Here is a 12694-nt window from a genome sequence, read left to right as displayed (position 1 = left end):
AAATGGGTTCCACAGGCATCAAAAAGTCTTCACAGAAGAACGGAGGCCAAGCCCATACTGATGCCCATAGTTTTGGAATGGGGTATCCAACAAACTCATATAGGTGTGATGTCAGAGGTCCACAAACGGGCAATATGATTCAGGAAGCAGACTGGTGCTAAAGAAAGAATGCTGTGCAATTGTCTATTTGAGCCAATATGAATTACACTTCCCCCCTAACATACTTAAGATACCACCTCCACATACTCTTTTAAGCCTTGACTATGACAAGGTCTGATCCTCACCTCATCACCAAACATTGGGATTTGATCTGTAAAATTTCCTTAATTTTACTTTGAATGTGGACTTCAAATTGTGCAGCATGGTGCATCAATTGCAGATATATTCCTTGCATCATATACCATGAATTGCCCTTCACAGCAGTCCTATTACACAATGGTAAGCTCATACCTTGGTAGTAAATATCCCAAGTTTTTAGGCTTTTATTTGCCTCCCTTGATGTGCTTCTCATGCACTGCTAGTCCGTGTGTTTATGTTTCACTAAAATCTGCACAGTAAGTAGATGCCAGGTATAACTAACCCTAAATGATTCATGAATATCACTTTTTGCATGGTATAGCTGTTACTTAACCAGAAGTCCTGCAGACTTCTGGGGGGATCTGAGATACTGAGTATTCAGAGAGGAAACATGTAAATTTGTTAATGTAATGTTATGTAATAATTTGTTGACCCTTTATAAAGTTTAAAAACAAGAAGTGTATGTCCAATCAAAACGTTACCTAGCTTTGGACAGAGTTGGAAAAGGTCCAATGAAGTGAGTCCCTGTCATAAAGATGGCTCCATTGGAATGCCAACCCCTTACTTTTCAAGTGGCCTCAGTGACAACAGCTGATTACCTACAGATTGAAGAGCCATAGTTACTCTTACATGAATGTTCACATATTTTTCCATATCTGCAAAAGAGTCAGGCTTTGTAAACGTCAGATAAGTAGTCGTAAAAGAAATGATTAATGATTGATGGAAAGATCGTATAGCGCAAAATGTATAGATAGATAGATACATAGATAGATAGAGCGCTGGAAAGGAATGGAGAAGGAGGAGGATAGGAAACAGCGCTGGAAAGGATGGAGGATGAGAACAGCGCATGGAATTAAAAAAAAAAAAAATTGATTATCTAATATACACCCAATGTCTAAACAGAGGGGGAGAGAGAGAGACAGAGAAAAAAAAATAAATAAAAAAATAGACAGAGACAAGATATTTATTACAAATCTTGTGTGCTGGTGTGTTGCAACAAACGTTTATTCTTCGTGCATGCAAGTTATTGTGCACAAAACAGTAAACAACTGTACACACGGTAGATAGCAACCCATCAACACACGAAAAGATCCGCCAGGATGGTCGTTTATTACAAGTGACATCCCTTGTTTTGCTGTCATTAGGCATTATTCTTGTCAACGATTGGTAGTTTATCGTTTGTTTCAAACAACTTTTATCTGACGTGTACATAGCCTTAGTGTTAATTTTTTTACTTTGTAGTAAATCCTTAGTGAATAAGGAGCAGTCATTGCCGTTATGCCTCCTTGTGCAGAGTTACTAGTCTTATATCATTTCCTACAGGCAGCCTGTAGTGGGTGGGCCTGGTGGGGTACCTCCAATAGCTTTGCTACCTCTCCCAGGTTTGTGCAGCTTTTTTATAATGTCACGGCTACTTTTATAAGGTAATATCTAGGTTTCATGCTCATAATATTATTACACAGTATTTATATAGCACTGACATATTACACAGCACTTTACAAAGTCTTTAGCCTTATAAGTGAGCATTACTCGATCGAGGAGTACTGTGAGCCTACAAATTGTGATAATGCAACCCCATAGAGTGGCAGGAATAAGTGAAGGTTAGGGACACCGCTGAAGCCCAATATGTTGGCGCTATATAAATCCTGTTTAATAGTAATAATAATAAGTGTGGAAAGGGCAGAGAAGGGATGGGGGAAGGGGAAAACCTAAAAAGAGGTTTTCTAAATACTAATAGAATGAGAAGTAATAACTAACTTTTGACCGACAGTACCAACAATGTAAAACCACGGACCTTCACCAGCTGACCAGAGCTTTTTTATTATTTGACATACCGCCCAAACAGACGCTAATAAAATGAAAGAAAACAGGAAAAACCAATCAGGCTTGACACAGAGAAGTCGGGTAACGGTTACTTGTAGAACTCGTGTTCTTGCTCATCCTTTTTGATCACGGTCTTGTATGCTTTCTCAAAGTCCTTGGCCAGAACTATATAGCGGTTCTCACGTACAGCGAGCATACCACCCTGGAAATGGAGAAATGCATTATGAGGAGTGCAACATGTCTAGTTGATCAATACAGGAACAGGACAGAATTCTCAGGCCTTTAGAATTGAGACACAGATATACTAGTCGATTGCAATCATTAAGTCATCCATGCAAAATTGCCATTTACCTGTTTTGTGGCGAGGAAATAGACCTGGTTTAAAGCTGAAGTATAGGAAATTATAAAAAACACAAATTAACCTGTGCTAAGAAATAGAATATAACCTAAAATTAGCCTCTTGCAAACCCTGTATAGCTGAACCACCATAATGATTCAATCAGGTGTGCTGATGTACAAGGAACAAGCTCCTAGGGGGGGAGTAATGACAGAGATGAATTCCTTAATTTGCTGCTTTTCCCTATACTGTCCTGTCACAGGTCTGTGCGCATTACTGAGCTGCAGAACAAAAAAAAGACCTAGATCTCCTGCAGTGCAGCATAATATGTTGGGTTGCAAAGCTGTGTAAATACTGGGAAAACAGAAATACAAATCCTTTGGCAGGTAAAAGAACTCCATATATCTATTTCACCTGTATTGTTTGGAGTTCACACCTAAATGTCATGACAGATTGAGTAATTTATATTTTCAGAGATAAGAGAGATTTTGGTTATAGCAGTAGGAACAAGCTAAAAGCACATCTCTTACAACTGAAGTATGGGTGATGGGTGATTTAGGTCACTTCTTGAGAAAATTGTACCTACCTCTTGGCAAATAGAGTTGATATCTGCTCCAGAAATTTTATCGGGACGCGCAACATCTGCGGAGCAGTCAAGGAGTTCAACTTGATTTAATCCACTCTACAGATGCTTACCGTATTATATCTAACACTGAGCGAACACACATGCAAAGAAGAAATTTAACATCCTTTATGTATATAGTTTCCTTGTTTACTCCTCCCATCTCATCAACATGCTGATGACATTTTTCATTACGTATCCATGGTGTCTTTGTGCTTGTCTATGCATTTTAGGCAGATAATGGTTGGTGATGGAGGCTAAGAGGGTGCTGTACATATCTTCAAAAACATCACAGCTCCCCAACAGGAGACACTATGATTGAACTAAAATGCAATAAATGAAAGGGCTGGCAAGAGCCAGCTGAGCTTGGGAGTGACAGGCTAAAAGAAGCTGAGCATCCTGGAGCCAGGAAATGAGGAGGGTTTACTTGTTGTCAAGCACTTTCACCCACAAACTGCTAAATGTGTAGAACTTCTCACGTCACGCAGACCACCTAAATCAATATGGAATATTTAGAACTAAATGCACGAGCTACTGAAAGTCAAATTTCTAACAGAGGGTCCCAGAAATGGGACACAGAGGATGAAAATATAAAATCATCCAGGCCTTAAATTTCCCCAAAGAATGCCAAGCAACCCAGCTCTTAGTAACAGCCCTGCACAAAGGATACAATCTTCCAGGTCCACTTCTTCAGACAAGTTCATCTTACTGGTGATGGTGGTAAAGATGAGACGTTTCTGCCTTCGGTCGGGCAGTGGGAATTCGATCTTTCGATCCAAGCGGCCAGGTCGTAGAAGCGCTGGATCCAAAGTGTCAGCTCTGTTTGTGGCCATGATGACCTGGGGGGTAGGAAAATGAAGGCAATATTTTAAAAAAGCTGCTCGGGATGTCTTTATATCAGCCCCCCTCTAAAAAAGAGTAGGTCTTGCACCTTAACCCATCCAAGTATTAAAGCATCTGATTCTTTTAAGTTCATTTGAAATCAGCAGACAAGGCTACCTTACCTTCACATTGACATTCTGATCAAAGCCATCCATCTGATTCAGGAGCTCCAGCAGAATTCTCTGTACCTCTCTGTCAGCTGTAAGGACAGAAACAGATGTGATGAAGCTAGTGAGGACTGAAGCTATAATCAAGCCTAAACCTTTCATCTTGAATTGGATAACACAGAGAAAGGTTTGCATGTTTTATGCTAGGTCTGTAAAAAGAATAAAAGAAGGAAGGAAGAGGTGAAAATCCCTATGGGTTCATTGTTGGAATTAAACCCACTCACTCAAAAACAAAACCAGGAAACTAGCAAAAACAACCTTTAAATGTTTTAATAACCCCAAAATTGGGTATATAAACATTCAAGTGGATGACTTAACAAGATGCAGACATATAAATGCTTCCCGTGGTGAGATGCATTGTTCACCATAGACATTAGTTCTGTAATCCAGCAGGAAAAAAGGCAAGGCTGTGCAATGAAGGCAGTTTTGTTATTCCTGCTAGAATTTTGTGGACATTCTCCCAATGTATGGAGCAAATAGGAAATTCTGTAGTTCAGCAGAGATGAACTGTGACAACACTCTTGGCATTTCAGTGCAGCTATAGCCATGATCAGCCAAGAGTAGTAGTTGGGGGGAACAATGAATTGTTGACAGGTTTATTTCAATCTCCCATATGTTTAGAGGGATAAAAATGTGGCACACAACACATTTACCTTTGAAGATTTAAATCTACTCACCTCCTGTCTGTGCATCAAACCGCTTTGTGGCAATAGCATCAATTTCATCAATAAATATGATGGCCGGGGCGTTCTCTTTGGCGAGCCTGAAGACGTCTCTCACCATACGAGGACCCTCACCCAGGTATTTCTGGACAAACTCTGAGCCCACCACACGAATGAAAGCAGCTGTGATTTTACAAAGGTGAGATTGTCAGTAGATATTCCAAGGGCAACTATACTCAAATTTAGAAAAAAAAAACAGACTAAAGTAAAGGAAGGTCGTGAGGAAGAAAGCTAAACCTCAGGCAACCTGATATGAAATAGGATGGTGACTTGACTTTTGCCTGCTGCTGCCAAGCAATTAGGATTGATCATTTCCAAACCCACATTGAATGGAATAAATGAATAGAACATGGATCAGTTTCCCTCTCTCATCATGTCACCCTGACTGGCACCTACCCCCCCAACCCACTCCAAAGTCCAGTCTGCTGCTGATTATTAAATAGGCCAAAGTTATACCTGCATTACAAAAAGACATGTAAAAATTTTCAGTGACATGTTAATACATGTTGGGAATTCATCTTTAAGTAGTAAAATGCTTTATTTAGGTCAGGTTGAACCCTGAAGAATACCTATGCAACCATTGTATATGTTAACACACCTGTAGTGTGATGAGCCACAGCTTTGGCCAGCATAGTCTTCCCACAACCAGGAGGTCCGTACATCAGCACTCCGCGGGGTGGATCAATACCGATCTGAACAGCACAAGGAAAGGAAAGCCAGTTTAGCATTGGCGTCATAATCATTTATGATTCCAGTGAATGTCCCCTGTATAACCTGGGGCAAAACCTACCTGTTTATAGAGCTCAAAGTGTGTTAATGGCAACTCCACAGCCTCACGGACTTCCTGTTTCTGGATATCCATGCCTCCGATGTCTGAATACAAGACGTCTGGTTTCTGGTCTGCGGAGGCAACAACACATCACTGAGACATGCGTGATACTGAAAGGTTAATAATAATGGAGAGCAGAGACCACAGCAAATTGTTCACAAAATGCAAGCCATGGTGTGAGGCCTTATGACGCTCTTGCCACTTCGGCATAAATAACACTATCTCTGGAAGAGAGGGTAGTTACCTGACCAGGGTCACGGTTCATATTAGTGTTGTAAGTGCTTAAGTCGCAAAACAAGTGAAGAGTAATGCACATTTATGGAGTTCTCCCCAGACCCATTTTGAGCGGGTGCACCACCCGGCAATTTTCAGTGACTACCCAGCTGTTTATGGGTGGTTTTTGAAGAGTTGGGTCACAATACAGGGGCTGACACCCACTTACAATTTCTAATATGTTCTATTTTATTAAAATATATTAGGCACTGGGCCAAATATATAGTACCCAAAAATAAAGGTATTTTTTTTTCTCAACAATAAAACCTAGACAAAATGGTATCAGAGATACAGCAGTACCTTTCCATATAAATATTAATTTACTGGTAACTTGCAAGGAACCTGTCAGACAGGGTAAGCTCACAACCAGATCTATCGTCCAGGCTTTTGCAGGATATAAACTATTGGTGCCCATTGAAGGAGTGTTACCTGATGTCAGCATCATAATACTACTGTCAGCCTCCGGAGGAAGAACATCAACCAGAGCATTGCTGTGCTTGTGAAGAGCGACGGAGGCATTTGGCTTAAGCAGCTCCCGATCGATGGTACTCAATATCCGCACATAATAATTGGAACCTATGGAAAAAATTTGCACAGCTCAGTAAAGATGGTAAAGAGGGAATTTTTACCTACTAAACTACATATTAAAGAGAACCTGTTACTTCATGATATACAGACTAGAAAAAAAATATAAAGACAGGTATACAAAACTTATGCCAAGGCAGAGGTTGTATAGTTTGAAACATCAGGATATTTGGTCAACAGAATGATGGTTCGTACCGGTTGTGGATCCTACAATGGCTGTGTTCTGATCCACCGCCTCCAGAAACTGTCCAATGACCAGAGGAATACTCTGGATACGCTTCACCTCCTCCTGGGCATGGAGGAATTCCTTCTTCAGGTTCTTCTGCTCATCTTTAATGTACTCTTCCTGAACCTCCAGGAATTCCAACTCTTGTTGCAGTTTCTGACACAAACACAAAAAAAAAAAAAATCGTACAAAGGCTTTACAATATTGTTTTGGAAAACATCTACCATTTTGGTTGGCAATCTATTAACTTTGTCCTGTGAATGTTCTCAAGCTTGATTGGTTCAGACCTGTAAACACTTTAAGAATCTGATTGGATGCATCAGTCATGTCACTAGCTGTCCCTCAAAGAAGATCACAATTTAATGTCCCTACCATAGTTATATGTCATTATCACAGTCTAAAGACAATTTTGAGAGGAAGCCAATTAATCTAACTGCATGTTTTTTGGAATGTGGGAGGAAACTGGAGCACCCGGAGGAAACCCACACAAACACAGGGAGAACCTGCAAACTCCATGCAGATAGTGTCCTGGCTGAGATTCAAACCTGGGACCCGGCGCTGCACAGACCAGAGTGCTAACCAATGAGCCACCATGCTGCCCTTTTTTTTTTATTTGGTTAACATGAGTAGTGCATAAAGTGTTATAATAAGTTCATATTTCAGGATAGCAGAGCCATCAGACCTCCATAAAGAGAATCTGTTGTGTTCATCATAACCCTTAGTTGTTGGTCAGCCCCTCCCCTTTGTGACAGTAATAAAGTTCACTGAGAGAACACAAATCTAAGACTAAGATTTTTTGTAAAATGTTTAAGGAAAGTTCACCTTGTACCGGCTGTACAGATCCTCCAAATCTTCCGGCTCCGGACCGAGGAAGGAGAGAGCCGTGACGGGACGAGAAGATGTCAGGGAGGGAACATCATCCTGGTATAGAGAAACAGGAAATATAAAGATGCTTCTTGTATTCAGACATTAAAAAAACATAATTTACACATCTGCACTCATTGGGGCATAAGAAAGAAATTTATAACTTTGCCCATCTGGGTTGCTTTCCTTTCTCTGTATAAGTCAATAGGAACAGAAACAGAGCACATAGGAAAAATCTCCAAAGCAATCAAGGGACGGCATTACACCCGATCTACATCTGAGCCTCAGCTGAGCTTCCCAGCCTTGTGGTATATTTATTCATGCCATGTGTATTGCCATGTATCAGCAAGAACCTGACGATACCTTATTCAGCATATTACAAGGTCACATACTGCATTAGGATAAGCAAAGCTGATATATTGCAATTGTTTTAAAATCTAGTTTTAGAGAACTCTTATGGGCGCCGTTATCTTCTTTTTTTCGTCTTCCAGCTTCTGCCAATGTCATCGGTTCTGGCATATTATGCAGCAAAATACATTTATTAGCCATGCGTGTGATGAGGTTATGAGTGAGGAAGTCATTAGCAGGCCATTGGCGGAGCGAAAAGAAGCTAGGGGGATATTTTTCTATCAGGACAGAAAGGTAAGTGGGATCTAGGAGGTGGGGGCAGTATAACACAACAATTCTATATACACATGCATACATACATGTATGTCATGCAATCCAAAGCTGTTGTGAATTTTAATAGACTGCCCAGTGTATAACCTGAGAATCAAATTCATCTCCTGTGCTTTGCCCTCAAATCCCTCCTTAGTTCTTGGCACCCTTACCTTTCTGCCCTGATAGGAAAATTGCCCCCTAGCCGCTCTCTCCGCTACTCCAATGACCTACTAATGACTTCCTCACTCATAACCTCATCACACGCAGGGCTCCAAGACTTTTCTAGAGCTGCCCCGACTCTCCGGAATGGTATTCCTCATCCTATTCGGCTTTCTCCAACTTTCTGCTCATTTAAAAAAAAAAAACAACGCTTCAACCTCATCTACCGATCTTCTTCTGTCTCCTAAACCCTCACTACTTCCCACCATTCCATATCCCCCTCCTATTGTGTGACACTTCCCCCACCTCCTAGATTGTAAGCTCTTCGGGTCCTCTCCTCCTCCTGTATCACTGTCATATGTCACCCCTATTTAATGTACAGCGCTGTGTAATATGTTGGCGCTATATAAATCCTGTTTAATAATAATAACCCCCTCCCCCCATGTGTTGCCCTCCTAGAAGTGACTGTACATTGTATGATTGGCTTAGCTGAGTCTGCACATTGTGAATGAGCCTTGCAGAAAAGGGAGGACACCCTCCCGGTATTATAAGACAGCCAGCCATGACAGCCCGGCCTCTGCTCTTCCTCCACGGGGTTATGTCAGTATCTTACTATAGGTGAATGGTTAGTTAGGACAATAGAGAATTCCCATAAACCCGTCCACCGCACTCCGAGTCCCCACTACCTGTCCGCTGCTTTTCTCTATCACGATACCGATCTCCTCCATTCTCCGAGTTTCCCTGTGTCACTGCGGGGCCGACCAATACAGACTACTTCCGGTGCGACGGTGACGTCATATGAACAGCGCCATCAAACTCTTCGTCATATGAACAGCGCCATCAAGCTCTTCGTCACGTGGTGTGCAGACGTTACTTGTTACTCAAGTGGTAGAGCTCAGGTCACGTGAGCAGAACCCAGAAGTAAACAACCCAGTGAAAATAAATGTATGGGTCAAGTTTTACAGTTTTGGGAGGCCTGGAGCTTACTGTCAGTGTTACAATAAATTAGCATCAGAAGGGAAACGTTGCAGAAATTTAGTTTCTCTTCCGGTTGTGTAACCAGAGAAATTGGACTTGTTTTGATATGTAAAAAAGTCAATATCTAGCGTTAATCCTGATTTGTACGTAGTCCGCCCCCAAGAGGGCCTGAAGACCATCACCTAGAGACTGTTACCTAGAGACTGTTGCTAGGGAGATACAGCTCCAGGGGCGGTGGAGCTGTATTGTATTGAGTTGGTGGAGGTTACCTGTGATTGGATGACGAGTGGATGACAGTGGAGGGGTTTAAACAACAAGCGCCAGGCTGCAGTCTGCCAGAGGAAGAGGAGAGAGAAGACGTGGGCACCGCCTCAGCACCGGGAAGAAGAGCAATTCCAGGACAAGGCGGGAGGACCCAGCAGGATTAAAGCTAAGTGTCATTCATTTGCTTTAGTTCCACTTTGAGGCCTTATTGCCACTCAGAGTGGATCGCCTTTAATCAGATGGGCATAGGGTGCTGCCATTAGTTTGCCGGTCAGCACTTCAGCTGGGGTCCCAACCTACGGCCCGCAGGGCACATTGGCCCCCGGAGCGGTAAGATCCGGCCCTCTCCTCTCTGCCTGCACTTGCATCTTCTATGTTTCTGTATTGAGATGGTGCTGCCAGCAGAGGGAGCTGTTCCCCACCCACCTTGTATAATTCCCTTTGCACCACTCCAGTATAAACCGAAGAGCTTACAATCTGGCAGTTTGCACCTCTCAGATCAGTTTAGGTGACACCAGTGATGTTTTTGGGTATCTGTAATGGTGACATTCTTTCCAATGGCCAGCAATGTAAGAGGAATTCTTCCTACTGACCACCACACTAATATATTGTGATCTGTGGATATGGGAACTATAGAAGGGGTTTTCCCTGAAGACCTGATGGGTATTTCAGGTCTTCAAGTCCCTTCACAGTTTTTGTCCCACTTACCTTTCTGCCCTGATAGAAAAATCCCCCCCTAGCCGCTCTCTTCACTCCTCCAATGACCTACTAACGACTTCCTCACTCATAACCTCCTCACACGCACGACTTTTCTAGAGCTGCCCCCTTTCTCTGGAATGGTCTCCTCGTCCTATTCCACTTGCGCCTACTTTCTGCTCATTTAAAAAACACCTAGAACCCAACGCTTCAACCTCACCTACCCGTCTCCTTCTGTCTCCTCACCCTCACTACTTCCAACCATTCCATATCCCCCTCCTATGTGTGATACTTCCCCCACCTCCTAGATTGTAAGCTCTTTGGGGCAGCGTCCTCTCCTCCTCCTGTGTCTGTCTCTGTCTGTCATTTACATTCCCTATATATTGTACAGCGCTGGTAAGATATTATATGAATCATGTTTATTAATATTAATCATTGGATGTGATGGGTGAAAATGTATCATTCGATGTCTCATGGCATTGCAGAGCAATTTGCATTGTGGGAGCACTAAATGACCGACCACTAAGAGGGCTTTTGTTGTCCCCTTATGGGTCACCGTCTGTTGGTCCTCCCCCCTCCCCGCTCGTCCTTTCTTCTTCCATCACTAAAGAACAGAACACGCAGCTTGGCAGTAGCAGAGCAATAAAACCTTCATAAAACTCATCCAATTGTATTGCGTGTCTATAATTGTGCGTCCCTACAAAGTTTCATGCCAGATACTCGCTCATAGTTCTCATAGATTCCAAACATCAAATGTAATTCCAAAAACATGCAGTTAGGTTAACTGGCTTCCCAAAATTACCCTTTTACTATGATATATGACTATGGTAGAGACATTAAATTGTGAGCTCCTTTGAGGGACAGCTAGTGATATTATTATTATTATTAATAAACTTCATTGAGTTCAGTATGTTAGCACCAGAGTAAAGGTGGGTGTAGGTCTAAGACCACACCTTGGAATATTGCAGTGGGGTGGGTGGTGTTTGGATGTATATTCAGAAGGGTTGAGGCTCCCGAAATTGTATTAGTTATGCCCCATTTTTACTCAGAAAGAGCAGATTTTCTTTAATGTGATGGGCTAAGGTAGCTGCCATATTGCTCGACAGACAGCAGAACCCTTATGCCCTCAGCATCATTTGAAGTAATTTTCTTCTCTTGAGTTATAGATGTCAGAGGCTTAACTACTTTTTTTAAATGGCAATGAGAGTGAAAATCACCCAAAAAACCATTAGTATGTTGTTAATGAACGCATCAAAAATGCAATGACTGGTTCTGTCATCGATCAAGAAGAGTAAGCCACTACCTTTACTACAAACATAATGGCAGACTTTGGCCAGGAGCCAGGCTTTATTTTTTGTGAAAATAGTGACTTTTTTTTTCATCATTTAGACCTACCTTTTTTTTATCCTTTTTTATCTTTTTGTGAACTAAGGATGGACCCAGTTGTCCTTAAAGTTTTGAACTTTCATCCCTATCTTTACACATATCATACAAGTGGAGAAAAAAAGGTGCAGTTGCTTACCAAGAAAATGTCACATCAGTGGCTGTTGTGAGTGACTGTAGCATGGCTGTGCTTTTGTCTAATATTCCAGGTTAATAAATATATGGCTTGATGAGACAGAGTTGAAGGAACACAAGTTTCCTCATTCATTTTCTCTCTCCCAATATGTGTAAGAAAATCCATAACTCTGTCTGCCATAAGATATTTTCTATGATCACGGCTCAGAGTTCTCCCCAGCTTCCTTTTGTTGGCGAACACAAGCCTCAGAATAGACTCCTGCCCATTATATTTCAGCACCAACACCAAGTGTAACCAGTTTGATTTGCAAGCAATTCAGTCTGCAAACTTAGTACTGGAACACACCACAACCCTTTTATTGGGGCTACATTACAAATCCATGATGCCCATTTGTGTTCTCTACAGCCCATTCATCAATAAAGCCATATTTAAAGCAGAACTAAACTCAAAAAAAAAAAACCTTATCTCCCGCAGATCCATTGGAAGGTTTCTTATTTTGGATCCTGTGTTGTCCCGCTGCAGAGGAAGCGCCAGACGCCAATGTTTTCTTCCGCGTTTTTCTAACTGCGTCACCCCATCTTGCACTGCACAGGCGCGAGATTGGGTGACATAGATGAGGAGAAAGATTGCCGATCTCACTGCGCATGCGGGAGATCGGCAAATCTTTTTTCCAATAAAGAAAGGACTCGATCCGCGCATGCCCAACATTAGAAGGAGCAGCCAAGAGCCTCCCGAGAGGCTTTGCTGCAGCAATCAAGACAGAAAGGGGAGGTGCTGCACCCTTTTATGT

At 42.1% G+C, this 12694-nt stretch overlaps 1 protein-coding gene across 1 annotated transcript; it reads right to left on the bottom strand.

Moving 5' to 3' along the window:
- Positions 1-2089: 2089 nt before the first annotated feature.
- Positions 2090-9658, bottom strand: PSMC4 (proteasome 26S subunit, ATPase 4). The gene is made up of 11 exons (XM_072425692.1): positions 9134-9658; positions 7587-7685; positions 6734-6920; positions 6383-6529; positions 5642-5751; positions 5450-5543; positions 4807-4974; positions 4085-4161; positions 3751-3919; positions 3045-3100; positions 2090-2323 (listed from the first exon to the last, which is right to left on the bottom strand). Exons 1-11 carry the CDS (start codon positions 9173-9175, stop codon positions 2210-2212), a joined length of 1263 nt encoding a protein of 420 aa, XP_072281793.1. The 5' UTR covers positions 9176-9658; the 3' UTR covers positions 2090-2209.
- Positions 9659-12694: the final 3036 nt, after the last annotated feature.

This window comes from Pyxicephalus adspersus, chromosome 11 (genome assembly GCF_032062135.1).
Source record: "Pyxicephalus adspersus chromosome 11, UCB_Pads_2.0, whole genome shotgun sequence".
NCBI lineage: Eukaryota > Metazoa > Chordata > Amphibia > Anura > Pyxicephalidae > Pyxicephalus > Pyxicephalus adspersus.
This window is presented reverse-complemented; position numbering and strand designations above follow the sequence as displayed.

What these genes read in the sequence shown, in the direction of transcription:
- PSMC4 (XM_072425692.1), bottom strand. Translation starts at nt 9,175, where the DNA reads ATGGAGGAGATCGGTATCGTGATAGAGAAAAGCAGCGGACAG. An exon ending in TATTATGATGCTGACATCAG is followed by an intron (nt 5,752 to 6,382) that starts GTAACACTCCTT and finishes TTGCCTCCGCAG; the next exon opens with ACCAGAAACCAGACGTCTTG. An exon ending in TCAACTCTATTTGCCAAGAG is followed by an intron (nt 2,324 to 3,044) that starts GTAGGTACAATT and finishes CTCCATTTCCAG; the next exon opens with GGTGGTATGCTCGCTGTACG.